The 24,561-nt window shown below is 56.2% G+C and overlaps 1 protein-coding gene across 2 annotated transcripts in view; it reads left to right on the top strand.

Moving 5' to 3' along the window:
- The first annotated feature begins 3,548 nt into the window (after positions 1–3,548).
- Positions 3,549–24,561, top strand: part of TXNRD2 (thioredoxin reductase 2) — a 30,982-nt gene continuing 9,969 nt past the window's right edge. The window contains exons 1-9 of one of the 2 annotated variants that reach the window (XM_037823596.1): positions 3,549–3,929; positions 4,219–4,363; positions 5,041–5,115; positions 5,670–5,748; positions 6,116–6,178; positions 14,341–14,411; positions 21,157–21,176; positions 21,622–21,713; positions 22,625–22,799. In XM_037823596.1, the coding sequence (XP_037679524.1) occupies positions 3,773–3,929; positions 4,219–4,363; positions 5,041–5,115; positions 5,670–5,748; positions 6,116–6,178; positions 14,341–14,411; positions 21,157–21,176; positions 21,622–21,713; positions 22,625–22,799 (877 nt within the window). In that variant the 5' untranslated portion in view covers positions 3,549–3,772. The remainder of the gene's footprint in view (positions 3,930–4,218; positions 4,364–5,040; positions 5,116–5,669; positions 5,749–6,115; positions 6,179–14,340; positions 14,412–21,156; positions 21,177–21,621; positions 21,714–22,624; positions 22,800–24,561) is intronic. The other variant, XM_037823595.1, reaches the window with a different exon arrangement.

Below are 24,561 nucleotides of genomic sequence, written 5' to 3'. Positions count from 1 at the left end.
TCTCCCTGCACGCTCAGCCTGGGCGTCCGCTGGTCTCTGCCCCGTGAGCCCCGGCTGCCTCGGTCTCCCTGCACGCTCAGCCTGGGCGTCCGCTGGTCTCTGCCCCGTGAGCCCCGGCTGCCTCGGTCTCCCTGCACGCTCAGCCTGGGCGTCCGCTGTTCTCTGCCCCGTGAGCTCCGGCTGCCTCGGTCTCCCTGCACGCTCAGCCTGGGCGTCCGCTGTTCTCTGTCCCGTGAGCTCCGGCTGCCTCGGTCTCCCTGCACGCTCAGCCTGGGCGTCCGCTGTTCTCTGCCCCGTGAGCTCCGGCTGCCTCGGTCTCCCTGCACGCTCAGCCTGGGCGTCCGCTGTTCTCTGTCCCGTGAGCTCCGGCTGCCTCGGTCTCCCTGCACGCTCAGCCTGGGCGTCCGCTGTTCTCTGCCCCGTGAGCTCCGGCTGCCTCGGTCTCCCTGCACGCTCAGCCTGGGCGTCCGCTGTTCTCTGCCCCGTGAGCTCCGGCTGCCTCGGTCTCCCTGCACGCTCAGCCTGGGCATCTTTTGGTCTCTGCCTCGTGAGCTCCGGCTGCCTTGGTCTCCCTGCACGCTCAGCTCAGGCGTCCGCTGTTCTCTGTCTGTGAGCTCTGACTGCCTTGGTCTCCCTGCACGCTCAGCCTGGGCGTCCACTGGTCTCAGCCCCGTGAGCTCTGGCTGCCTCGGTCTCCCTGCACGCTCAGCCTGGGCGTCCGCTGTTCTCTGCCCCGTGAGCTCCGGCTGCCTTGGTCTCCCTGCACGCTCAGCTCAGGTGTCCACTGGTCTCAGCCCCGTGAGCTCTGGCTGCCTCGGTCTCCCTGCACGCTCAGCCTGGGCGTCCGCTGTTCTCTGTCCCGTGAGCTCCGGCTGCCTCGGTCTCCCTGCACGCTCAGCCTGGGCGTCCGCTGGTCTCAGCCCCGTGAGCTCCGGCTGCCTCGGTCTCCCTGCACGCTCAGCCTGGGCGTCCGCTGTTCTCTGTCCCGTGAGCTCCGGCTGCCTCGGTCTCCCTGCACGCTCAGCCTGGGCGTCCGCTGTTCTCTGTCCCGTGAGCTCCGGCTGCCTCGGTCTCCCTGCACGCTCAGCCTGGGCGTCCGCTGTTCTCTGTCCCGTGAGCTCCGGCTGCCTCAGTCTCCCTGCACGCTCAGCCTGGGCGTCCGCTGTTCTCTGTCCCGTGAGCTCCGGCTGCCTCAGTCTCCCTGCACGCTCAGCCTGGGCGTCCGCTGTTCTCTGTCCCGTGAGCTCCGGCTGCCTCAGTCTCCCTGCACGCTCAGCCTGGGCGTCCGCTGTTCTCTGTCCCGTGAGCTCCGGCTGCCTCAGTCTCCCTGCACGCTCAGCCTGGGCGTCCGCTGTTCTCTGTCCCGTGAGCTCCGGCTGCCTCGGTCTCCCTGCACGCTCAGCCTGGGCATCTTTTGGTCTCTGCCTCGTGAGCTCCGGCTGCCTTGGTCTCCCTGCACGCTCAGCTCAGGCGTCCGCTGTTCTCTGTCTGTGAGCTCTGACTGCCTTGGTCTCCCTGCACGCTCAGCTCAGGTGTCCACTGGTCTCAGCCCCGTGAGCTCTGGCTGCCTCGGTCTCCCTGCACGCTCAGCCTGGGCGTCCGCTGGTCTCTGCCCCGTGAGCTCCGGCTGCCTCGGTCTCCCTGCACGCTCAGCCTGGGCGTCCGCTGGTCTCAGCCCCGTGAGCTCCAGCTGCCTCGGTCTCCCTGCACGCTCAGCTCAGGCGTCCGCTGGTCTCTGTCTGTGAGCTCTGACTGCCTCGGTCTCCCTGCACGCTCAGCCTGGGCGTCCGCTGTTCTCTGTCCCGTGAGCTCCGGCTGCCTCGGTCTCCCTGCACGCTCAGCCTGGGCGTCCGCTGTTCTCTGTCCCGTGAGCTCCGGCTGCCTCAGTCTCCCTGCACGCTCAGCCTGGGCGTCCGCTGTTCTCTGTCCCGTGTGCTCCGGCTGCCTCAGTCTCCCTGCACGCTCAGCCTGGGCGTCCGCTGTTCTCTGTCCCGTGAGCTCCGGCTGCCTCAGTCTCCCTGCACGCTCAGCCTGGGCGTCCGCTGTTCTCTGTCCCGTGAGCTCCGGCTGCCTCAGTCTCCCTGCACGCTCAGCTCAGGCGTCCGCTGGTCTCTGCCCCGTGATCTCTGGCTGCCTCGGTCTCCCTGCACGCTCAGCTCAGGCGTCCGCGGGTCTCAGCCCGGGCCCCTCCCTGTGTGGGGTCTGGGGACTCTTTCCCGGCAGGAGGTGGGTGCTGTTGACACTTGCCACATTGGGTCCTGTCTCTGGAGGTCACTGTCTCTCGTAGCCTGACGTCCAGTGTCTCGAAACCCGTTGTCTCGTGTATTGTGTCTGGTTACTTCGGGTGGGGGTAATCTGGTCCCTGTTCCTCCATCTTGGTCAGACAAACAGAATGTGGACATTCTCAGCCCAAACTTTTCTTTTTTTTTTTTAATTTTTATTGTGGTAACAAATACACAACCTAAAATCTCCCATTTTAGTCACTTCTAAGTGCATGTTCAGAGCAGTTAATTCCTTTCCTGGTGTTTGGCTGCTGTCACCGCCATCCATGACCAAAACTCTTCCGTTACCCAACGGAAACACCTCCCGACTGGGCAGCGACCCCCTCACCCTCGGCCTGAGAGCTGGAACCTGTCACTGATCCGCTGGGTGGAAGAGGTTCTGGAGACGAGCTCCTCTGAAATTCGGTTCCGATCTTGGTGTCCGATCGCCGTGAACCGAGCCTGCCTCCCGTGTGCTCCCGGCTCAGCCTGAGGTCCGGCCCGGCCCCGCGGTGTGGAGCTGGGGGGAGACGAGCCGGCTCCCGGCTCTGGGGTTCACTTGGCCCTGGAGCCTGGACTCGAGGCCCTGCTGCACTGCTGGTGGGTGGGCTGGAGGCCCGGGGCCCCGAGGCAGGGAGTGCGCTTTGGAGCCCGTGTGAGCCCCACCTCTGGGGGCCGCGTGGCCTGGCCCGGCCGCCCCGCCTCTGGGCATTGGTTCCCTCACCTGGGAGCGTGGGGGGCTGCAGGGCCCACCCGGGGGAGCTCTGAGGGGGGCAACGCAGACCCGAGGTGTTCTGGTTTGCTAATGCTGCTGTTTTACAAAACACCAGAGATGGATTGGCTTTTATAAAAGGGGGTTTATTTGGTTACACAGTTACAGTCTTAAGGCCATAAAGTGTCCAAGGTAACACATCAGCAACTGGGTACCTTCACTGGAGGATGGCCAATGGTGTCCGGAAAACCTCTGTTAGCTGGGAAGGCACGTGGCTGGCGTCTGCTCCAAAGTTCTGGTTTCAAAATGGCATTCTCCAAAATGTCAGTGTCAGCTTCCAATGGCTGTCTTCAAAATGTCTCTGTAAGCTGCAGCAGCTCCTGGGCCTGTGTGGCTCTTTTTAAAGTACTCCAGTGATCCAATTAAAACCCACCCTGGATAGGTGGGATAACACCTCCCTGGAAATAATCCAGCGGAAGGTCTCGCCCACAGTTGATCAAGTCACATCTCCATGGAAACACAGAATCAATAGGTTCCAACCTAAGCAACACTAATACATCTGCCCGCACAAGACTGCATCAAAGAACATGGCATTGTGGGGGACACAACACATCCACACCGGCACACGAGGCCACGCACAGCAGCCGTGCTGGGGAGGAGAGGAAGGGAGCAGGCCCATTGGCAGGGCCCGGTTTCCCACGTGCGTGGGAAGCGGGGGGCTGGGAGACCCCGAGTCAGGGGCCCGCCTGTAAGCAGGCCTGCTGCTGGGCTGCCTCCTGGGTGCCTGAACCCACCCCAAATGCCTGCTCCGAGCCAGGTGGGGGGTGCCACCCGGGAGGCCCGGCCCCCAGACCCACGCAGACCCCTGCTGTGCTCACCCACCCGTCCTCTCCTTCCAGCCGCGCAGCTGGGACGGCACGTGGCCGTGGTCGACTATGTGGAACCCTCCCCCCGAGGTAGGAGCCGGGGTGCCAGGGACAGGGTGGGAGCGGGAGACGGGGCCCAGTCCGCGTGCAGAGCGCAGCGGCTCTCGAAGGCTGTAGCCACCATTATATCAGTTTCCGTGTTATCCTTGTTTTAACCACCACCTGTGTGCGGCCCGGGCAGGTTCACCGGGGCTGAGCCGGGGTTTCTGATGAGCAGCCCCAGCTCCTCTGAGGCCCTGGAACCAGCCGTAGGGGACAGCAGTGTCCCTCGCAGAGGCCGGCCGGCTGGTTTTGAAACACCCTCTTCCCCACGGCCCAGGCACCCGGTGGGGCCTCGGCGGCACCTGCGTGAACGTCGGCTGCATCCCCAAGAAGCTGATGCACCAGGCGGCCCTGCTCGGGGGGCTGATCCGCGATGCCGGCCACTACGGCTGGGAGGTGGCCCAGCCCGTCCCGCACGACTGGTGAGACCCCGCATGGGGGCCAGGAGAGGGGCTGGGACAGGGGTCCTCCACGGGGCCGCTCTGCCCCCACACACCCCACAGGGTGCCCTGCAGGGCACTGGACACCCCCACAGAGAACCGCAGGGCCCCGGGCTCCAGGGAGCAGATGGGTTCTGGTGGGCAGCCCTTATTTGAAGGGCTTATTTCCCACAGCCTGTCCCCAGCCCAGAGCCCCTTCCCACATTCCCCACCACCCCCTTGCAGCACCCCCTACCCCTGCACAGCCCGCTCCCGAACCCCCCACACTCCACACGGGGCACCCCCTGCACAGGACCCCCAGGGGTACCCCTTGAGGGTCCCCAGCCCTGGAAGCTGCTCCCTGCAGAGCCCCTCGGGCGCAGCCCCCGCCTCCCACATGCAGCCCCCACCCCAGGGCCCTGGCTCACAGGCCCCCGCTGGCCTTAGGTTCTGCAAATGGGGCTGTAGCCCTTTGGGACACCCCCAAGCGCCCCCAGGTCTTGGCTGGGGACAGAGGCAGTGGTCCCTGAGCACAGACAGCGCATCCCACCCCCTCTGGGAATGCCCTCTTTGACTCTTGATGCTTCTGCGAAGGGTGATTTGCACCTGCGGGTCTGTTCCGGGCTCTGCAGCCAGTGAGTCTGTTGTGACTGTCGGTACTCGGTGTTGCATGTTGACAGGAAGAAAATGGCCGAGGCTGTTCAGAACCACGTCAAGTCCCTGAACTGGGGCCACCGGGTGCAGTTGCAGGACAGGTACGCAACTCCGGTGCCCCCTCCTGCCTGGGGGCCGGGCACAGTGTCCTCCCGGGGGTTGGCCGCAGGCAGCTGTTTGGGGCCCACTGAACCCACGGACGCCGAGCCGGGCAGCGGCCAGCCTGCCTGTGATGGGGGCCTGAGCCGACTGTGCCGGGAGCGTTTGTCTCGGGTCCCCAGGTGCCCGGTGGGCTCATGCTCTTTGCTGCGGGCCTTGGGCTCAGGCAGACCCAGGGCAGCCGGGAGAACTCGGGGGGCTGCAGTGCCCGGCTTTTACCATGTGGTCCCAGCGAGTGCAGGGATCACGCAGGGGGACACGGTGTGGCGGTGGTGGGGTGCGTGTGACCCCTGCCCTGGGGGAACGTGCCTGGACGGGGCTGTGTCGGCCCCTGAGCTTGCCTGTCCCCGGGGCCCTGGGTGAGGTGTCCCCTCTGCGGGCAGTGGGCAGTGGGCTGACCACCACCCGCCATCCTGGACACTGATCCCTGTTTACTCTGATCCTCGAGGTTTAACTTGCAGAGGAAATGTTTGAAAATCTCACTTCCATTTTGCAGAAAAGTCAAGTACTTTAACATCAAAGCCAGCTTCGTCGACGAGCACACGGTTCGCGGCGTCACCAAAGCTGGGAAAGAGGTAGGGACGCTGCCAACTTTGTTTGGCCTCTGGGTTTTTTCTCAGTCGGGAGCTCGGTGAGCAATGAAAGAGAAAGATGTCTCTGGGGCTGATGGTAGTTCTTTGGAGGATCTCGGGCTGCTGGATGCACAGGGGCCTCGCCCCTGTCTGCAGGAGAGATGCCTGCAGGGTGCTCTGTAAACCGCGAGGTGCTGGGAGCCGTGTCGCCAGCCTGTCCCGCGCCTGCTCAGCCAGCCGTGCACAGTGCCAGCTCCGCGGACGTCCCGGCCGTGGGCAGCTGGAGCCAGGGGCGCCTCCGGGCATCCGGGCCCTCCCGGGGTGACCACGGGAACCTGTGTGACCCGCGGCTTTCTCCGTTCGTTCTCAGACTCTGCTCTCGGCCGACCACATCGTCGTCGCTACTGGAGGACGACCGAAGTACCCCACACACGTGAGCATCACCCCAAAACGGCCCCTGGCCGCCCAGTAGACCGTTCGTGCACCTGCTTCCCGCCAGCTGCCTGCCCACTCTTTTTCTTTTCTTTAATAGACTTTATTTTTTTAGAGCAGTTTTACGATTACAGGAAAAAATGCACAGGAAGTAGAGTGCCCATATTCCCCCTCTCTCGATGTTCACACATAGTTTACCGTAGGATCAACATCTTGCATTAATGTGGTACGTTTTCTGCAATTGAGGAACCGATATTGATGCATTATTATCAACTAGAGTCTGTAGCTTACTTTAGGGTTCACTCTTGTCTTGTACAAGCTATAGGTTATGACAAACGCATAATGTCCCAGATCCACCATTATGGTTTACAGAACAGCTTGCTGCCCCCAACGCCCACAAACGCCCCAGGCTTCACCTGTTTCTCCTTTCCCACCCCCAGCCTTTCCCAGAGCCCCTGGCAACCCCTGCTCATTTCACTGTCTCCGTAGTTTCGCCTTTTCCAGAATGTCATATGGTTGGAATCCTTCAGCATGTGGCCTCTTTCCCTTGGCGATACATATTTAAGTCTCTTCCATGTCTTTTCATAGCTTGATGGCTCATAACTTTTTATCACTGAATAACATTCTGTGCTAAGGCCCTACACAGTGTGTCTGTACACTCGCCTTTTGAAGGGCGTCTTGGTCACTTCCACTCTTCGGCATCAATGGAGAAAGCTGCTGTAAAAAAGTGCAGGTTTCTGGGTAAAAGTAAGTTGTCAGCTGATTTGGGCAAATACCTAGGAATACAGTTACTGGATCTGACAGCAAGCCTAGGTCTAAGTTGATAAGATGTTGCCAAACGTGTCTTCCAAAGCGGCTGTGCCCTTTAGCCATCCAGCGACAAAGAATGCCGGTTCCTGGGTTCCACGTTCTTGCCAACATGTGGTGTGGTCAGTTTTTGGGATTTTAGCCATTGTGATAGGAGTTAAGGTGCATCTCGTTGTAATTGGCAGTTCCCTAAGTGTGTGATGTGGGGCAGCTTTTCAGATGCTTGTTTATTGTTTGTGTACCTGGTGAGGGGTTGGCGTCCATCTTCTGTCCATTTTTTGAGTTGTTTGTTATCTTATTGTTGTATTTTGTGTGGTTTTTTTTTTTTTTTTTTGCATACCTTTCCTTTACCAGTGTTTTGCAAATATTTTCTTCCTGTCTGTGGCTTTCCTTTTCATTCTCTTAATAGTGTTTTATACAGAGCAGAAGTTTTAAATTTTTACAAAGTCCAGCTTATCAGTTTTTTTCTTTCATGGATCGTGTTTTTGATGTCGTGTCTAAAAGTCCCTGCCAAACCTGAGGCCACCTGGACTTTCTCCTTTGTAGTCGTCTACAAGTTTTATGATTTTGCATTTTACACTTAGGTCTGTTATCTGTTTTGAGTTACAATAAAAAAAAATCTTTTCGTGCAACTGAAGGTCTCACAGCTGTACTGAACGATTCATGAACTGGACAGTCCATTCAGAAAGTAGAAGGGGGCTCTGCCGAGGAAGCAGGAAGCGGGAGCTCATGGAGAACGAATGTGGGAGCAATGAGGATGTGTTCTGACTGACTGGCGTTGAGTCTCCATTTTACACGGGGGGGCCTCACGAATGGGGAGCAAGTACGCGTTGGTTAGTACGGCACATCTGTCCATCCTGATAGCTCCCCACTGGGCCCGAAGCAATTTTACCACCAGGTGGTGTTTGGAGCCTGGTAGGGTGGGTTCCGTTTTCCCGGAAAAGCCCTGCAGCTCGGTGTTTGTGTCCTCTGGACAAGCCTTGTCGGAAAGGGGTCCTTTCCCGGCGTCACCGGCCATTTTATTTAACTTAATTAATTTTTGTGCGAGGCGTAAGGTCTGCATCTAGATGTGTTTTTTCTGCACGCGGACGTCAGTTGTTCCAGCACCGTTTGTTGGAGAGACTCCGTTCTCCATGGCCTTGCCCTTGCTCCTTCACCAGGGGTGGATCGACTGTATTAGTGTCAGTTAGTTGTTCCTGGGCTCTCTGTTCTCTTCCTGTGATCTGTCTGTTTTCTCATCAATACCACACCGTCGTGATCACCACGATGTCTGTCTTTAAGTTGGGTGATGTGGGTTCTTTCTCAGTATTGCGCTGGCTATTCTCGGTTTTTCGCCTTCTCGTAAACTTCAGAATCATTTTATCGATATCCTCAAAACTGGAATTTTGATTAGAATTGAGCTGGTAAATCTATAGTGCAAGTTTGGAAAAATTGACACCTTAGTAATACTGACTCTTCTTATCCACAAACATGAAATGTCTTTCCATTTATTTAGATCTTTGATTTCTTTCATCAGAGTTTTATAGTTTTCCCCATGTCACTTTTGTACACTTTTTTTTAGGTTTATACTTAAGTATTTCATTTTAGGGGGTGCTGATGTAAAGGGTGTTATGTTTTTAATTTCAAATTCCAATCGTTCATCGCTCGTATATAGAAAATTAATTGACTTTTGTATATTCAACCTTGTATTCTGCAACCTTAGTATGATCACTCATTAGATCCAGGAGTTTTTGTTGATTTTTTTTTTTAGGATTTTCTACGTAGACAGTCATATAATTTGCAAACAAAGACAGTTTTAGTTTTTCCTTCCCGTTCTGTATAGCTTTTATTTCCTTTTCTTGTCTTATTGCATTATTCTCTTTTTTCATTGAGATATAATTCACACATCATAAATCTCATTCTTTTAAAGGGTACAAGTCACTGGTTTTTAAATGTAGTCATGGAGTTGTGTAATTATGAATCAGCACTGTCTAATTCCAGAATATTTTTATCACTTAAGAAACTGTCCCCATTGGCAGTCACTCCTCGTTCCCTCTCTCCGCAGCCCCCAGGCACCACTAATCTACTTTCTCCATGGATTAGCCTTTTCTGGACATTTCATATAAATGAATCATAGCATGTGTGGTATTTTCTGATTGCTTCTCTCACTTAGTGTAATGTTTTCAATGTTTCGTCCGTGTTGTAGCATTTGCCAGTACTTCAGTCCTCTTAGGACAGAATGATACTCCGTTATGCAGATATAACACATTTTGCTTATCAGTTTATCTGTTGATGGACTTTTGAGTTGTTCTGTATTTTGGCCATTTTGAATAACACTGCTGTGAACATTTGTGTACAAGTTTTCTGTGGACACATGTTTTCATTTCTCTTGGATATATACCTAGGAGTGGAATTTTTGGGTCATATGGTAATTCCACATTTAACATTTTAAGGAGCTGCCAGACTATTTTCAAAGTGGCTGAACTATTTTACGTTCCCACCACCAATGTACGAGGGTCCCAGTTTCTCCACATCCTCACCCACACTTGCTTTCCTGTTGGTTCCATTTTGTTACGACTATCCTAGTAGTTATGAAGTGGCGTCTAATTGTGGATTTGATTTGCGTTTCCCTAATGACTAATGATGTTGAGCATCTTTTCACGTGCTGCTTGGTCATCTCTATGTTCTTCGGAGAAATGTCTCTTCAAATCCTTTGCTTGTTTTGAAATTGGGTTATTAAATAACTGCCTTTTAATTATTAGGTTATAACATTCTTTATGTATTCTGGATGCTAGATCCTTATCAAATATATGATTTGCAAATGTTTTCTCCCATTCTATAGGCTGTCTTTTCACTTTATTGATAATGTTCTTTGATGCACTAAACTTTTTTTTAAATTTTGTGCAATTTACTTTTTTTTAAAATTAAATTCAGTTTTATTGAGATATATTCACATACCATACAATCATCTGTGGTGTACAATCAACTATTCACAGCATCATCATCATCATCATGCCTTCATCACCCCAATCTATTTTTGAACATTTTCCTTACATCAGAATCAGATCAGAATAAAAAATAAAGGTAACAAAGAACACCCAAACCATCCCCCCATCCCACCCTATCTTTCATTCAGTTTTTGTCCCCATTTTTCTACTCATCCATCCATACACTGGATAAAGGGAGTGTGATCCACAAGGTTTTCACAGTCACACTGTCACCCCTTGTAGGCTACATTGTCATACATTCATCTTCAAGAGTCAAGGCTACTGGGTTGAAATTTGGTAGTTTCAGGTATTTACTTCTAGCTATTCCAGTATTAAAACCTAAGAGGTGTTATCTGTATAGTGTATAAGAATGTCCACCAGAGTGAGATGCACTAAACTTTTAAATTTTGATTGTGGTAAAATACATAAAACATAATCATTTTAACCATTTTAAGTGGACAATTCTGTGACATTAGTTAGGTTGACAATACTGCGTAACTGTCACAATTAAGTATTTCCGGACTAATTTTCATCATCTCAAACCAAAACTCAGACTCATTTAGCTATACCTCCCCATCCCCACTTCCCCCACCCCTGGTAACCTCTTTTATTTCTGTCTTTATGAATTTGCTTATTCTAAGTATTTCATAGAAAAGAAATCATACAATATTTGCCATTTTGGATTCACAAAAGTTTTAAATTTTGATAAGCTCCAATTTTTAATGCTTAAGCTTTTGGTGTCATATCTAAGAAACTGTTGCCTAATCCAGGGTCATGAAGATTTACACTGATGCTTCCTTCTAAGACCTTTATGTTTTTAACTCTTATACTTAGGTGTCTGATCCATTTTGAATTAATTTTTGTATGGAGTGAAGTATGTGTGGAAATCCAGTTTAACCCACAACATTTGTTGAAAAGACTCTTCTTTCTTATTGATTGGTCTTGGCGCCCATATGGAAAATCAATTGGTCATAGATGTATGGATTTATTTCTGGGCTCTCAGTTTTTTCATTTATCTATGAGTATTCTTATGCCAGTATCACACTGTTTTGATTACTGTATTTTTGTTGTAAGTTTTGAAATTGGGAAGTGTGAATCCTCCAATTCTGTTCTTTTTCACAGTTGTTTTGGCTCTTCTGGGTTCCTTCCATTTCCATATGAATTTTAGGACCAGCTTGTCCATTTCTTAAAATAAAAAAAAAAAAGCAGTTGGAATTTTCATAGAGATTGAATTGAATCTGTAGATCAGTTTGGGAAGTGCTGACGTCTTAACAGTATTAAGTCTTCCAATCCATGGGCACGGGCTTCTTTAATTTCTTTCTGTGAGGTTTTGTTGTTTTCTGTGTACAGATCTTGAACTCCTTTTGCTGGATTTATTCCTAAATATTTTTTCTTTCTACTATTGTAAACAAAATTGTTTTCTTCATTTCCTTTTCTGATGTTTCATTGCTGGCATGTAGAAATACAACTGATTTATATATATTAATCTCGTATCCTGCAGCTGTGCTGAACTCATTTATGAGCTCTAATAGTTTGGGGGGCTTTTTTTTTGCTTGTGAATTCTTTAGTATTTTCAATATGTACGATCACACTGTCTCCAGATAATGATAGTTTTACTTTTTCCTTTCCAATCTGGATGCCTTTTATGTCTTTTTCTTGCCCATTTGCACTGGCTAGGATCTCCAGGACAATGTTAAACAGAAATGAGTAGAGCAGACATCTTTGACTCGTCCCTGATTTTAGGGGAAAAGCTTTCCATCTTCACCATTAAATATGATGTTAACTGTAGGTTATTCATAGATGTCCTTTATCAGGTTGAGGAAGTTCCCTTCTATACCTAATCTGTTGACTTTATTTTTCATGAAAGGGTGTTGGATTTTGTCGAATGGTTTTCTGCATTTATTGAAATGATCGTGCTTGTGCCCCTTCCTTTTAATATGTTGTATTGCACTTTTTTGTTGTTGTTGTTGAATACAATACATTGTAACTTCCTTTGTGATTTGTTCTTTGACCCATGGCTTATTTAGGTATATGTTGTTTAATATCCACATACTTTTGAATTTCCCAAATTTCCTTCTATCACTGATTTTTTATTTCATTATCCTGCAGTTGGAAAACATTCTTTGAATGATTTCAGTTCTTTTTAATGTAATGAGACTTGTTTTATGGCCTACTGTGGAGAATGCTCCGTGTGCCCTTGAGAAGAGGGGTAATCTGCTGCTGTTGGGTGGACGCCTGGCAGGTCGAGTTGGTTTATGGCGTTGCTCGGGTTATGATTCGTCGCTGATCTTCTGTCTACTTCTGCCCATTATTGAAAGTGGGGTCTTGAAGTCTCCAAATATTATCGTTGAATTGTGCATTTCTCCTTTCAATCCTGTTGTTTTTGCTTCATATGTTTTGGGCCTCTGTTTTTAGGAGCAGATACGTTTGTAATTATTATGTTCTTGATGGATTGACTCTTTTCTCATTGTAAAATGTCCTTTGTCTCTAGAAACTATTTTTTTCTTAAAGTCTGTTTTGTCTGATACTCATATGGCCACTCCAGCTCTCTTTTGTTTAATGTTTGCATGGAATCACTTTTTCCACCCTTTCACTCTCAACCTATTTGTGTCTTTGAATCGAAAGTGAATCTCTGGTGGGTTGCATATGGTTTTGTCATGTTTCGTGTTTGTAATCCATTCTGCCAGTCTCTGCCCTTTAATTGGAGAGTTTAATCCATTACGTCTAATGTAATTGCTGAGCAGGTAGGCTTTACAACTGAAATTTTGCTCTTTGTTTTCTATATGTCTGATGTCTTTTTGTCCCTCAGTTCCTTTATTTCTGACTTGTTTTGTGTTGAGTAGATATTGCCTAGTGTACCATTTTAATTCCCATGTTTTGTTTTGTTTTTGTGCTATATATTTTCGAGTCATTTTTTAATGGTTGCCTGAGAATTACTGTTAACATCTTAAAGTATAACAATCTAGTTTAGATCAATACCAACTTAATTTCAGTTGTATAAATGACATAAACTTTGCTCCTATATATTCTGTTCTTCACTCCTTTGTCCTGTCGTTGTCACAGATTGCATCTTTATATATTGTCTACTCATCGACATGGGTTTACAATTACTGCTTTATGCAGTTGTCTTTTAAATCAGATAGAAGAAAAAATGAATGACAAACGAAAAATACATTTATGCTGTCTTTTGCATGTATCTATGTGGTTACTGTTACTGGTGCCCGTTATTCCTGACGGGGATTCTAGTTACTGCCCTATTGTCCTTCCTTTCAGCCTGAGGGACTTTAGTATCATGTCAGCAGGTCTGCAGGCGAACAATGCTCTCCGTTCTGTTTCGTTTTCTTTTGTTATCCAGGAATGTCTTAAGCGCTCCTTCATTTCTGCAGGATAGTTTTACCTGAGATAGAATTCCTGGTTGATGGGTTTTTTCTTTCATCACTTCAACGATATCCCGTGGCCTCTGGCCGCCAGTTTCCGATGAGAAACCAGCCATTAATCTTATTGCGGATTGCTTGTAATTGACGAGCAGCTTCTCTTTTGCTGCTTTCAAGGATCTCTGTCTTTCTGCAGTTTGGCTATGATGCGTCCGCGAGTGGATCTCTCTGGGTTTTTCCCACTTGGAATTTTCAAGGTAGATATGACAGGGTCAGCGTGAGTGACCGTCAGTGACCCCTTCACCCAGCAGCTGGGCTCATGCTGGGCCCGTCCGAGCCCCTGCGAGCCGTGGTCGGCTCCTGGAGCCAGGAGGTCACCTCAGCTCCTTCGAGGCCGAGCAGGGACTCACGCTGCACCCGGGCACCCAGAAGAGGGGGCTGGCCCGGCGCCTCCTGCCACTCACCCAGAGGCTCACCCAGAGGCAGGAGACAGCAGGCGTCCGAGTCCTGGAGGACGTGGCTCAGCGACCGCTCTGCCTTCCCGCAGCCCTGCTGGGAGGACGCTGAGGCCCCCTGCCCCTCGCTGCACCCCCCAGGGCGGCTGCCAAGTCCGGCTTGCATTTCAGTGCCTTTGATTTTACCAACCTTTCTGTTTTCCTTGAGCAAGCCTCAGAAATTCCTGACTTTATTTTTTTTGCCAATTGGAACTGTAAACTGTTTGGACTCTACTTCCTCTCTGCCAGCACATCCCGCTCTCCCAGGCTGCTCCAAGGGCCCCTCACGCTTCTTCAGCCGCCTTTCCGCAGGGAAGCCGGGGAGTCCTGGTGGATTCGTGGGGCTCGGAGCCCACCCTGCCTGGCGCCTCGAGGTGCCCCCAGCCGTGCCCTTCGGGACCAGCCTGGGCTCCCCCGCCCTCCATGCCCGGCTCCCCGCTCCTCGCAGCCCCCTCCCCTCTGCTGCGCTCCCCCGTGCGAGCAGACGCCCCCTTTACCACTTGCACCCTTTCTTCCCGCTAGATCGAGGGCGCCTTGGAACACGGGATCACGAGTGACGACATCTTCTGGCTGAAGGAGTCCCCTGGAAAAACGTAAGGCTGGCACGTGCACGTGTGTGTGTCCTCTCGTTCGCCGAGTAATGTCGGGCTGCTGAGCCCTGACTGGGCCTGTCCTTCTAGTGCCTTCTCTCCCATGTAAAAAAAGAGGAAGGCCCTTGCCTGGCCCCTCCGCAGGGCTGTGGATGTGGCGCGCGTGAGTGGGTGTCACCCCGAGCAGGTGGAACTGCGTGGAGGGCATTTCTGCGTCCACAGGGCAGGGCTGTTTTGGGGTCCGGGACCGTCCCTGCCCGCGGGTGCAGGAGGGACGTCGTGCGCAGGGACCCGGGCGGCCACCAGAGGGCGGCAGAGGCCTGGTTGTCAGGCTCGGCCTGAGAAGAGCTGGACGGCGAAGCGTGGTCGGAGGTGGTCGGCGAGTGTGCGTGCGTGTGTGTACACGCAGGCAAGTGTGCATGTATGCAGGGGTGTGTGTGCAGGTGTGTATTGTGGGGGTGTGCAGGGGCATGCGAGGGTGCCTGTGTGTGCATGCAGGCGAGAGTGCACGTGCACAAATACGTGTGCACACGTATGCAGGGGTGTGTGTGCAGGTGTGCATTGTGGGGGTGTGCAGGAGCATTGTGTGCGTGTGTGCCTTGTGTGTGCATGCAGGCAAGAGTGCACGTGCACAAATACGTGTGCACACATATGCAGGAGTGTGTGTGCAAGTATGCATTGTGCGAGTGTCAGGAGCATGTGAGTGTGCCTGTGTGTGCATGCAGGCGAGAGTGCACGTGCACAAATACGTGTGCACACGTATGCAGGGGTGTGTGTGCAGGTGTACATTGTGGGGTGTGTGCAAGAGCATTGTGTGCATGCAGGTAAGAGTGCATGTGCACAAATATGTGTGCACACATGCAGGGGTGTGTGCAGGTGTGCATTGTGGGGGTGTGCAGGAGCACTGAGTGTGCCTGTGTGTTCATGCAGGCGAGAGTGCATGTGCACAAATATGTGTTCACACGTATGCAGCAGTGTGTGTGCAGGTGTGCATTGTGGGGTGTGTGCAGGAGCATGTGGGCATGTGTGCATACTTATGTTTGCACCTGTGTGTGTATGTGTGAGTGTGTACGCATACCAGGTGTGCACATATGCAGGAGTATGTGTGCAAGTGTGCACTGGCAGGGTGTTGCGAGCGTGTGTGCCTTGTGGAGTTTGTGTGTGAGTGTGTGTGTGTGTTGCCTGCCCTGCCTGCCGCTGGTGTGGTGGTTTTGCACTTCTGGAGGCTTCTTTGCTGGGCACCAGGTGCTGGCTCCCTGCACGAACGTGGTGTCGTTTATTTTACCTGCGCAGCCTCGGGAGCCTCCCGAGAGGCCCGGCTTGTCACCGTTTTATTGCAGCCGTGAGAGCCTGCGACGTGCTTCCCACACAACCTGCCCCAGGTGTTCCCTCTGCACTGTGTAAACCTGCTGCAGGTGTTTCCTGGCAGGAAAGCCAGCCGAGGGCAGGTGTCCTGCGCGTCCTAGCGCAGCCTGTGACAGGCCCTCCCCGCTGCGGGCTGCACCCTGGGACCCCCGCCCTCCGACCTGCCGGGCCCTCCCTCCGCGCTGTTCCCAGGACCGAGACGTGGGGAGGTCAGCTCCGGCCCTGGGCCCCCCGCGTGGGGTGAACGGCCAGGTCCCACCATCCGTCAGCTCCTCCCACCCTCTCCCTTGTTGTGGCTCGCCCTTTGGCTCGGTGACATATTCTCTTGCAGGAGTTGTGAATTTGGGGGTGTGTTAGTCTAGTTGTCGTCTCACGGGTGTCCTTGCCCTTCACAATGAGGTGTGTCTTAAGCGAGTGTGCATGTGTGTGTGCATGGGTGTGAACGCTCGGCAGGTCCTTGGCCCGTGCTTCTAGCTCTTTCCTACTTGTATCTTTCACGTGGCTGGTGTGTCAGGGGTGTGACCCCACGGCGTCTCGGAGCAGGTGTTCTCAGCTGTCATTCGCCCTTTGACCTGGCTCACAAGCTCCTGTGACGGTTAAATGGTTGGTTTTTTTTTTAACTTAAATCTCTTTTTTATGCTTATTGGCTTTTAGATTTATTGCATATTCAGAAAGACCGTCCCCACTCCCCAAACTGGTTAAAAAAACCCGACAACCTTCTGTACGTTCTTTTGTGCTTTGACGGATCAGATTTGTAAGCCTTTCGGGTTTGCCTGTGGGGGGCGCGGCTGTCCCTGCCGCCCGCTGACCGCCGAGCCCTGGGCACTGACCACCCACGAGGCCTGGTCGTGCCGGCCACCGTCGGCTCCACCGGGGCCACGCGCACGAGCCCCACGGCCACCGGGGCCAGCCTCCCACCGGGCTCCGCAGCCTTCTGGTTTCTCTCCCGCTGCCTTCTCTCGGTGGAGTTGAACGTGTCGGCCTCTCCAGGACCGTCAGCTGGGGCCGTGAGACTGTGGGCTGCCTCAGTCACCTCCTCTGCCCGTCCCTCAGTGATGGCGGGGACGGCGTCCTGGGCTTGCACGGGGAGGCCGGGGTTGGGGGAGGCCGGGGCTTGGGGAGAGGCCAGGGCTTGGGGGGAGGCCGGGGCTGGGGGCAGCTGGGGCTGGGGCGGCCAGGGCTGGGGGAGGCCAGGGCTTGGGGGGAGACCGGGGCTGGGGGCGGCTGTGGCTGGGGGAGGCCGGGCTTGAGGAGAGGCCGGGACTGGGGAGGCCGGGGCTGTGGGAGGCCGTGGCTGGGGGCAACCGTGGCTGGGGGAGGCCGGGGCTGGGGGAGGTCGGGTGCACGATGTCTGCCCGTAGCAGCACTGGCCAGACGGGGGTCCCGGGCCGCTCAGCCGCTCAGCCCTGGGTCCAGGGCCGGCTGGTCTGTGGGTGTGTGCGGGGGGCAGCCAGCGTGGCTGGGAAGACACAGCCGGCCCCAGATACTTCTGTCGGGAAAGAAACTGCGGTGTTTATTTTCTTCAGAAAAAACACACCGAGATTTTTTTTTTAAAGCTCTTTCGTTGAGAAGGAATCTAGGTATGTTATTGTTTAAGGAAAAAAAAGTGTTTGCAATGTATCAGTCACCCATTGCGTTCCGAGCATGATTTATGTGAGGAAATGGTTTTTTCTAGAAATTAAGCTGGAGATAGACCCCTGCGCGGTGCTTCTATGAAAATGCCGCTTTTGTCCGGGGCTGTTAACGCAAGTTGTAACAGTGTAATATGGGAGTCAGTGTTTACACGTTACATTCCTCGGCCCCAGTCAAAATAAGCCTGCGGGCCGTACAGTAGCGATCCTGTATTTTATCAGCTTGGGCCGCCGCTCACACTTGGAGGGGCCCTTCCTGCAGATTTATTTGCCTTATAAATATTCCCCGTTTATTTTAACTCGCCTTTAAGACGGGGCTGAAAGGAACGCAGGCCCCGGGGACGCCCGAGCCTGCGGGGATCGACCCCTCTCCTCGCGAGCGGGCAGCGTGGCCCCCGCTGCGTCCCTGGTGCCGGAACCTTCTCCCAAGCTGTGTCTGTGTAGGGCACGGTGGCTGGAGCCCCAGGTTCGGGGGATCAGGCCCAGCCCCCTGCACCTCTGCAGGGAGACTGTGCAGGCCGTGGGGGGCCTGGCCCAGGGCAGAGGGTGGCCGTGCAGGGGGCTTGGAGCAGAGGCGCCAAGCAGGCCTGTACCGTGCATCCCGGGCGATCTCCCGCTCACCGTGCTCGCTGGGGGTGCCTGCGGGAAGCCCCTGCACCCTGCAGACGTGGGCCCCAGCCCTGGGATCTGCCCCCGGCCTTCCCTCTGGGTTTCGGGGTTCCGGTAGCACACAGCGAGGCGTCCGGTGGGGCGATGGGCACTGGGCCTGGGGCCTCCGGCTGTGCCTGGACGCCAGCTCTGCTCAGCCCGGCTCCGAGCTGACGGGTCTGGGCCTCTCCGGCCATGTTGCCTTGCTGAGCTGATGCCGCCCCACTGTGGGTCCCACATGGTTCACAGGGTGTGGGGACCCCGCTCCCGCGGCCCCCAGCCCAGCCTCTGGGTCCAGCCGCCCCACCAGGGGCAGAGCCAGCCCCGTGTGCCCCTGCCACCCGCCTGGTGCTTCCCATCCCTGTGAGTTCCCTGGGTCCGTGCAGACTTCAGCAGAAACTTCAACAGATGCCTGTTGATCTGCCACGGAAGGGACCTTTTTTAGCCAATATTAAACGCAGAAGCCAGAGCCAGGTACCCGTGACCATTGCCCTCGCTTCCTAAGCGTGAGAGCCTGCAGGAAGGTAAGCTTTTATTCTGAAGAACCCCAGTGGTTTATTTCGACAACTCACGGCCACTTTATTTCCGTGCTTTTCACGGGATCACTGTATTCATTTGGTGCGACGTCCGGGCAGCCAGTGGAAGTGAGTGGGGGGCCGTCCGCCCGGGGCCCGGCTGCCCACCTGTGGGTCCCGCTGCCCATCTCGCTGCAGAGATGGCCAGGAGGCCGCGGGCGGGTGGAGACGGGCCAGGGGCCGTGGGGACTGCACTGTCCTCGGCACCTGCACACACAGCCCGTCGGTCAGCACATGCAGCAGCCGGGGCCCGGACGTGCTTGATGTCAGTGCCATTAACCGGCTTGATTTGAGTACAGTGGGCGGGCCGTGTGAGCAGCTGGATTCTGCTTTGTCTTTTTCTAAGTAACTGGTAGTTTGACATCTTACGAGAGAAAGACGTACGCCTTTTACTGTGCACATCGGGTCCGGAAGATTGGGGCTCTGTGATTCTGGGAAGGCGCCCACATTTAGAGGCGTGCGCATCCCACACGTGCGTGCGGGCAGATTGCACTCACGCACACCCGGGTGCCTGCTTCTTTGGAGCTGCCTGTCCAGCGTGGGCCAGGATTGTCCTGGCCAGCCAGGGGCTCGTCCACTTGCCAGACGGCTGCTCCTTGTGGTTCCGCCGCCAGCCCCGGGAGGAAGCCGCACGCCGGCCGCTCCCCGCAGGGCGCTGCAGACTCTTCCCAGGGCCCCGCGCCATTTGAAGGGGATTATATCATTAGTACCTGCCGGGATTAGTGCTGACACCGGGCTTAGCCGCCCTTCCATCACCTCCTCCTGCTCAGACGCCCGCGGGAGCTCACGGGCCCACCCATGCAGTGCCGCCAGGCTGGGAGGCCTCGTTCCACGATGGGTGCTACATGTGTGCATGTGTGTGTGCATGTGCATCTGTGTGGGCATGTGCGTGCATGTGTGTGCATCTGTGTGCATGCGTGTGTGTGCACATGTGGACATCTGTGTAGGTGTGTGTGGAGTGTGTGTGTTCATGTGTGCATGAGTGTGAGTGTGCATGTGTGTGGATGTGTGTGCGTCTGTGTGCGTGCATGTGTGTGCATCTGTGTGCATGCATGTGTGTGCATGTGTGGACATCCGTGTAGACGTGTGTGGAGTGTGCGTGTGTTCATGTGTGCATGAGTGTGTATGTGCATATGTGGGCATGCATGTGTGGGCTTGAGGTGTGTGCGTGTGTTTGCATATGTCTGTATGCATTGTGTGGATGTGCGTTGTGTGTGCACATGTGTGTGTGTATGTGTATGGATGTGCGTACATGCATTGGGTGCATGTGTGGACATGGCAATTCGTGTGTGCCTGTGTGTGCCTATGTGCGTGCATGTGTGTGTGCACGTCTGGACATCCATGCAGGCATGTGTGTGGATGTGCATGTGTTTGTGCACATGTATGTGTGTGCGCCTGTGTGTGCCTGTGTGCATGTGTGTGGACACATGTGTGGATGTGTGTGGGCATGTGTACATGCATTGTGTGCATGTGTGGACATGTGCATGCGTGTGTGGACATGAATGTGTGTGCTTGTGCGTGCATATGTGCGTGTATGTTGATGTATGTGGATGTGTGTGCACATGTGTGTGTGGACATGTGCATTCGTGTGTGCCTGTGTGCATGTGTGTGGACATGAATGTGTGCATGTGTGTGCACACGTGTGTGGATGTGTGTGGACGTGTGTACATGCATTGTGTGCATGTGTGGACATGTGCGTTCGTGTGTGGACATGAATGTGTGTGCTTGTGCGTGCATATGTGCGTGTATGTGGATGTGTGTGGATGTGTGTGGACATGAATATGTGTGCATGTGTGTGCACATGTGTGTGTGGACATGTGCATGCATGTGTGTCTGTGTGCATGTGTGTGGACATGAATATGTGTGCATGTGTGTGCACACGTGTGTGGATGTGTGTGGACGTGTGTGTGCATGTACACACAGCATCTGTGGTTGAACTTGACAGGAGAGGATTTGAATGGGGAAATACTAAATATGCCTACTGGGTCCCCACGTCCTGGGTTTGCCTCGGGGTTGCCCCCCGGCCCTGCCGTGTCACCGGGTGAGTTCTGAGGGGTCCGGCGGTGGCCCACATGAGGCAGGCCAGGGGGTGTGCGCCGTCTTCCGTGGTCTGAGAGCGTTCTGTCTGGATGGCACTTCCCTGAGAGCCCCCCACGGCCCCCACCGTCCTATCCGGTTGCCCCCAGCCCGCGGAGGCCCTGGGTGACTCCACGTGGCCCTCACCTCAGGGCAGCAGGAGTCCCTCCAGCCCCCTGTGCCTGTCGGACGCCCCTCGGCCCCTCGGTGCCCGCGTGGGCCTTCCCCAGCCTCCCCCAGCCGCACGCACCCTCACTGGCACCGGCGTTCTTCACCACCCGGCGATTTCCATCCTTGTGGCTGCCCCTGCCAGATTGTGTTTCGCAGCCGAGGCCCCCGTTTGCAGTCGGTTCGGCGCTGACGCCCCGACAGTGCGCCCGGCTCCGAGGCCTCCCCGTGTGCCCGGGCGGCGTGGCGCTCACGCCGCCCCCTCTGCTTCCATCCCTGCTGCAGGTTGGTGGTCGGGGCCAGCTGTATCCTTTGCTGTCGCGGGCGGTGACCGGTGCTCGGGGACACCCGGGCTGATCCCGCATGGCCCGGGCCCCTGGAGGCTCTTCTGGAGACTCACCCTGAGGCAGCCACACCAGCTGGACAGCGGACACAGGGTGAGGCCCGTGGGCCCCTCCCTGAGGACAGGCCCCACCGGGGTCGTTCTTCCAGAGGGAGCAGGAAAACGAGGGAGGGTCCGGAGAGGCGGGGCGGGCGAGGCTGGGAGAGGAGGGGGCCCTGGGGGCAGATGGGGGTGTCCCCGTGTCCCCGCGGAGGCCCCAGCTGATGGGCCCGTCCCCAGCCTGTGCAGGGATCTCCTGCTGTGTGTGGGGGGCTCCTCCCAGCCGGCACAGGGGTTGGGCCCTCGGACCCCCAGAGCTCGGCCCCCGTTCCCCGAGCCCGTCGGCGTTCCTTAACCTGGCCACACAGATGTCGCCCTGGAATGTGCCGGCTTCCTGGCCGGCCTCGGCCTGGACACGACCGTGATGATCCGCAGCATCCCCCTCCGCGGCTTCGACCAGGTACCCCCGCCCCTGCCCCTGCCCCTCGAGCCCAGCACGTGCCGTGGGAACGGGCTGCGCCATCTTTAGGAGCTGCCTCGATTAGACGAGGTGATGAGCAACTAAATACGAAAGTGCCCGTGCCAGCGGGCTGAGGGGGCGAGCGGCTGCTGCCTGCTTGTGGGGCCTCCCTGGGCAGGTGGGCCCCTCGCCCTGGCTGCGACGGGCAAGCAGGAGCCAGGGCAGCAGCTCTGAGACCCCACTCCCCACCCCCTCCTTCCTGAGCCCAGTGGGGGCCCGGCGGGGGGTGGTCTCGCCCCAGCCGAGAGGAGAAGATGGGACGCTGGCGAGGCCCTCGAGGGACCTGACGCCAAGAGGCAGGGAGCCGCCGGCAGCGTGGCCGCCGACCCCATCTGAGGCGGGATCCTGGGGTGCAGGGGGTTCTGCGTTTCCGGGCCCTGCACTGGCGGCAGCTGCTGGAGAGGGTGGAGGTTGGTTCTTCTAGCCGAGCTGTCGTCGAGGAAAAGCCGCCTGCTGACGGTGCAGTCTGGGGCTGTCACTGTCGACGTGGCGGAGCCCCCGGCCCCTGCAGAGAGGGCCCCCCGCCCGGGTTTCCCAGCTGCTCTGGCGGACACCGTGCCAAAAGGCCCAGTGACCGAGCCCAGGGCCTGGGTCGGCTGGGGGGTGACGGTCACCGCTCCCCTGGCCCAGCCCCCGGCCTCACAGGGAGAAGGGGGTCGCGGTCTGTGCCGGCCCACCCCCAGGAGAGCCGGGGCACCCTCCCAGAGGACCCTCCCCTCTCCCTGCCCAGCAGGCATCCTCGGCGGCCCCTGGGTCACACCGAGCTGCGGCCTGGGCCCTGGGAGCCCCCGGGCAGGGCAGGCCCCGAGCAGCCCCCATGGCTGAGCCCACGGCCTTCTCTGTCTCGGCAGCAAATGGCCTCCCTGGTCACGGAGCACATGGAGACCCACGGCACCCGCTTCCTGCGCGGCTGCACCCCCTCGCGCCTGCAGAAGCTTCCGGACGGCCGCCTGCGGGTCACCTGGGCGGAACTCGCCTCGGGCCAGCAGGACGCAAGCACCTTCGACACCGTCCTCTGGGCCATCGGTAAGGGCGGCTCTGAGCCCCTCACACCCCCTTGAGCAGAGCCAGGGCCCCGCAGCCCCCGAGCCCTTCCCCGGGCCCCAGGGGTCTGGTCGCGGTGCAGTGTGTGTCCTGGTCCTTCTAGAAGGTGGGGGGGACACCAGCCGTCTGGAGAGGGTGGGAGGGGGCAGCCTGTGTCCTGTGGGGGATCAGGCTTTGGGGAAGGGGCCGCAGCTGTGGCCGTGGCCGTCCGGTGGAGCGAGACCCCGACACTGTGGCCGTGGCCCGTCCGGGGTGTGGAGGCCGACACCACAGCAGTGGCCATCTGGGGGGAGCGTGGGCTGAGGCTGAGGCTGAGGCCGGGTGGCCACCCCCCGCTGGGTGCCTTTTGGCAAGGCCGGGGCAAGTGGGCCCAGCATAGCGACTCGGAGCTCCCCGTGTGCCGATACAAGGGCTTCAATTTGGGGGTTCAAGGTCTCTGATCGTCCTGTCCACTTACATGTGAAAAATCAGAACCGTCAGCGTCTTTCTCCCGGCATTTCTCACTCGCGGGGCCGTCTGCCCTCCGTGTGCTCGGCCGACCCTCCTCCAGGAGCCCGGGCAGGGGCCGCAGCTCGGGTTGCAGCAGCGTGTCGTGTGGCCCCCAGAGGGGCTGTCCGAGCGGAGCCGGGGGATGTTTCCAAAATTGCTCAGAACGAACGGAAACTAGAAATGAAAGCAAATCAGCCAGCGGTGCCGGAAGGCTCCCTCTCGCCCAGCGGACCCGAAAACAGATCTGACGAGCTCGGGAAGGATCCGAAACGCCTCCTGAGGAGTTCAGTGCATCTTGACCGGGAGCTGCTAAATTACCCAAAGAAATATCCACAATCAGATTCTGAGAGTAAATCGTAAACAGATTTACAAGGAGGAGCACCACAAAAGGTTAGCTAATTTTTCAGACCCAGTGGTGTAAACTAATTTTATTTTCTTGACCTCCTTTCTAAACGGCGAGGCGGCCAGTGCCCGAGTGGCTCAGAGGCCACGGGGCCATGCAGCTGGCAACCGGGGTCCTCCCAGCTCCCGGCCGGGGCCCCGGACACCCCCACCCCACTCCCAGGAGCCCATCGGGATTTCTGTTTCCAGAAGGAGCGTCCCCCAGACCGTCTGCGGGGTGATTTATGCTGGGCTGCTCGAGCCCTTGGCCTTTGACCCCTGACTCCCGGGCGGTGCGGGCGGCCTTGGCACGGCTTCTGGGGGTGCCGACGGCTGCTCTCCCTCTCGGCGGGAGCTCTGTAAACACTGGGAGCCCCTTCCCCGCGGAGCACCCGAGGTTGCTTCCTGCCGGGGAGACGGAGAGGCTCTTACCCGGGCGTCGTGTTTACCTGCAGCCGAGGGCATCCCGTCCCGCCCAGAAGGCGAACGCCAGATACCGTCCGCGGCTGCCCGGCTGGCACCTGGGCATCCCCTGGGCAGCTCCGGGCCTGGCGTCAGGATGAGCTGGGTCCGTGGGTGCAGGGACCCGACTGACGCATGCCCCGGCGCGGCCTGGGTCCCACGCGGAGGATGAAACGCCTTCGCCGTCGAGGGCTCCCGGAGCGCAGGGGCCCCTTGTTTGTCTCTGAGTCACCCGCCCGCGCCAGGTGTCTCGGATGAGAGGCCGGGACTCGGCGAGGATTTCCTGTCTGCAGATGTGCCGATTAGCGCGCTGAGTGAGGACCCTCAGCCTGCGCCGCGTTAACCACTTGTGGCCTGGATCCCAGGCCGGTGGGGGGGCGGGGGGCCCTCGGAGACCCCCGAGCATGCTCGC

Source organism: Choloepus didactylus (assembly GCF_015220235.1).
Source record: "Choloepus didactylus isolate mChoDid1 chromosome 23 unlocalized genomic scaffold, mChoDid1.pri SUPER_23_unloc1, whole genome shotgun sequence".
NCBI classification, from domain to species: Eukaryota; Metazoa; Chordata; class Mammalia; order Pilosa; family Megalonychidae; genus Choloepus; species Choloepus didactylus.
This window is presented reverse-complemented; position numbering and strand designations above follow the sequence as displayed.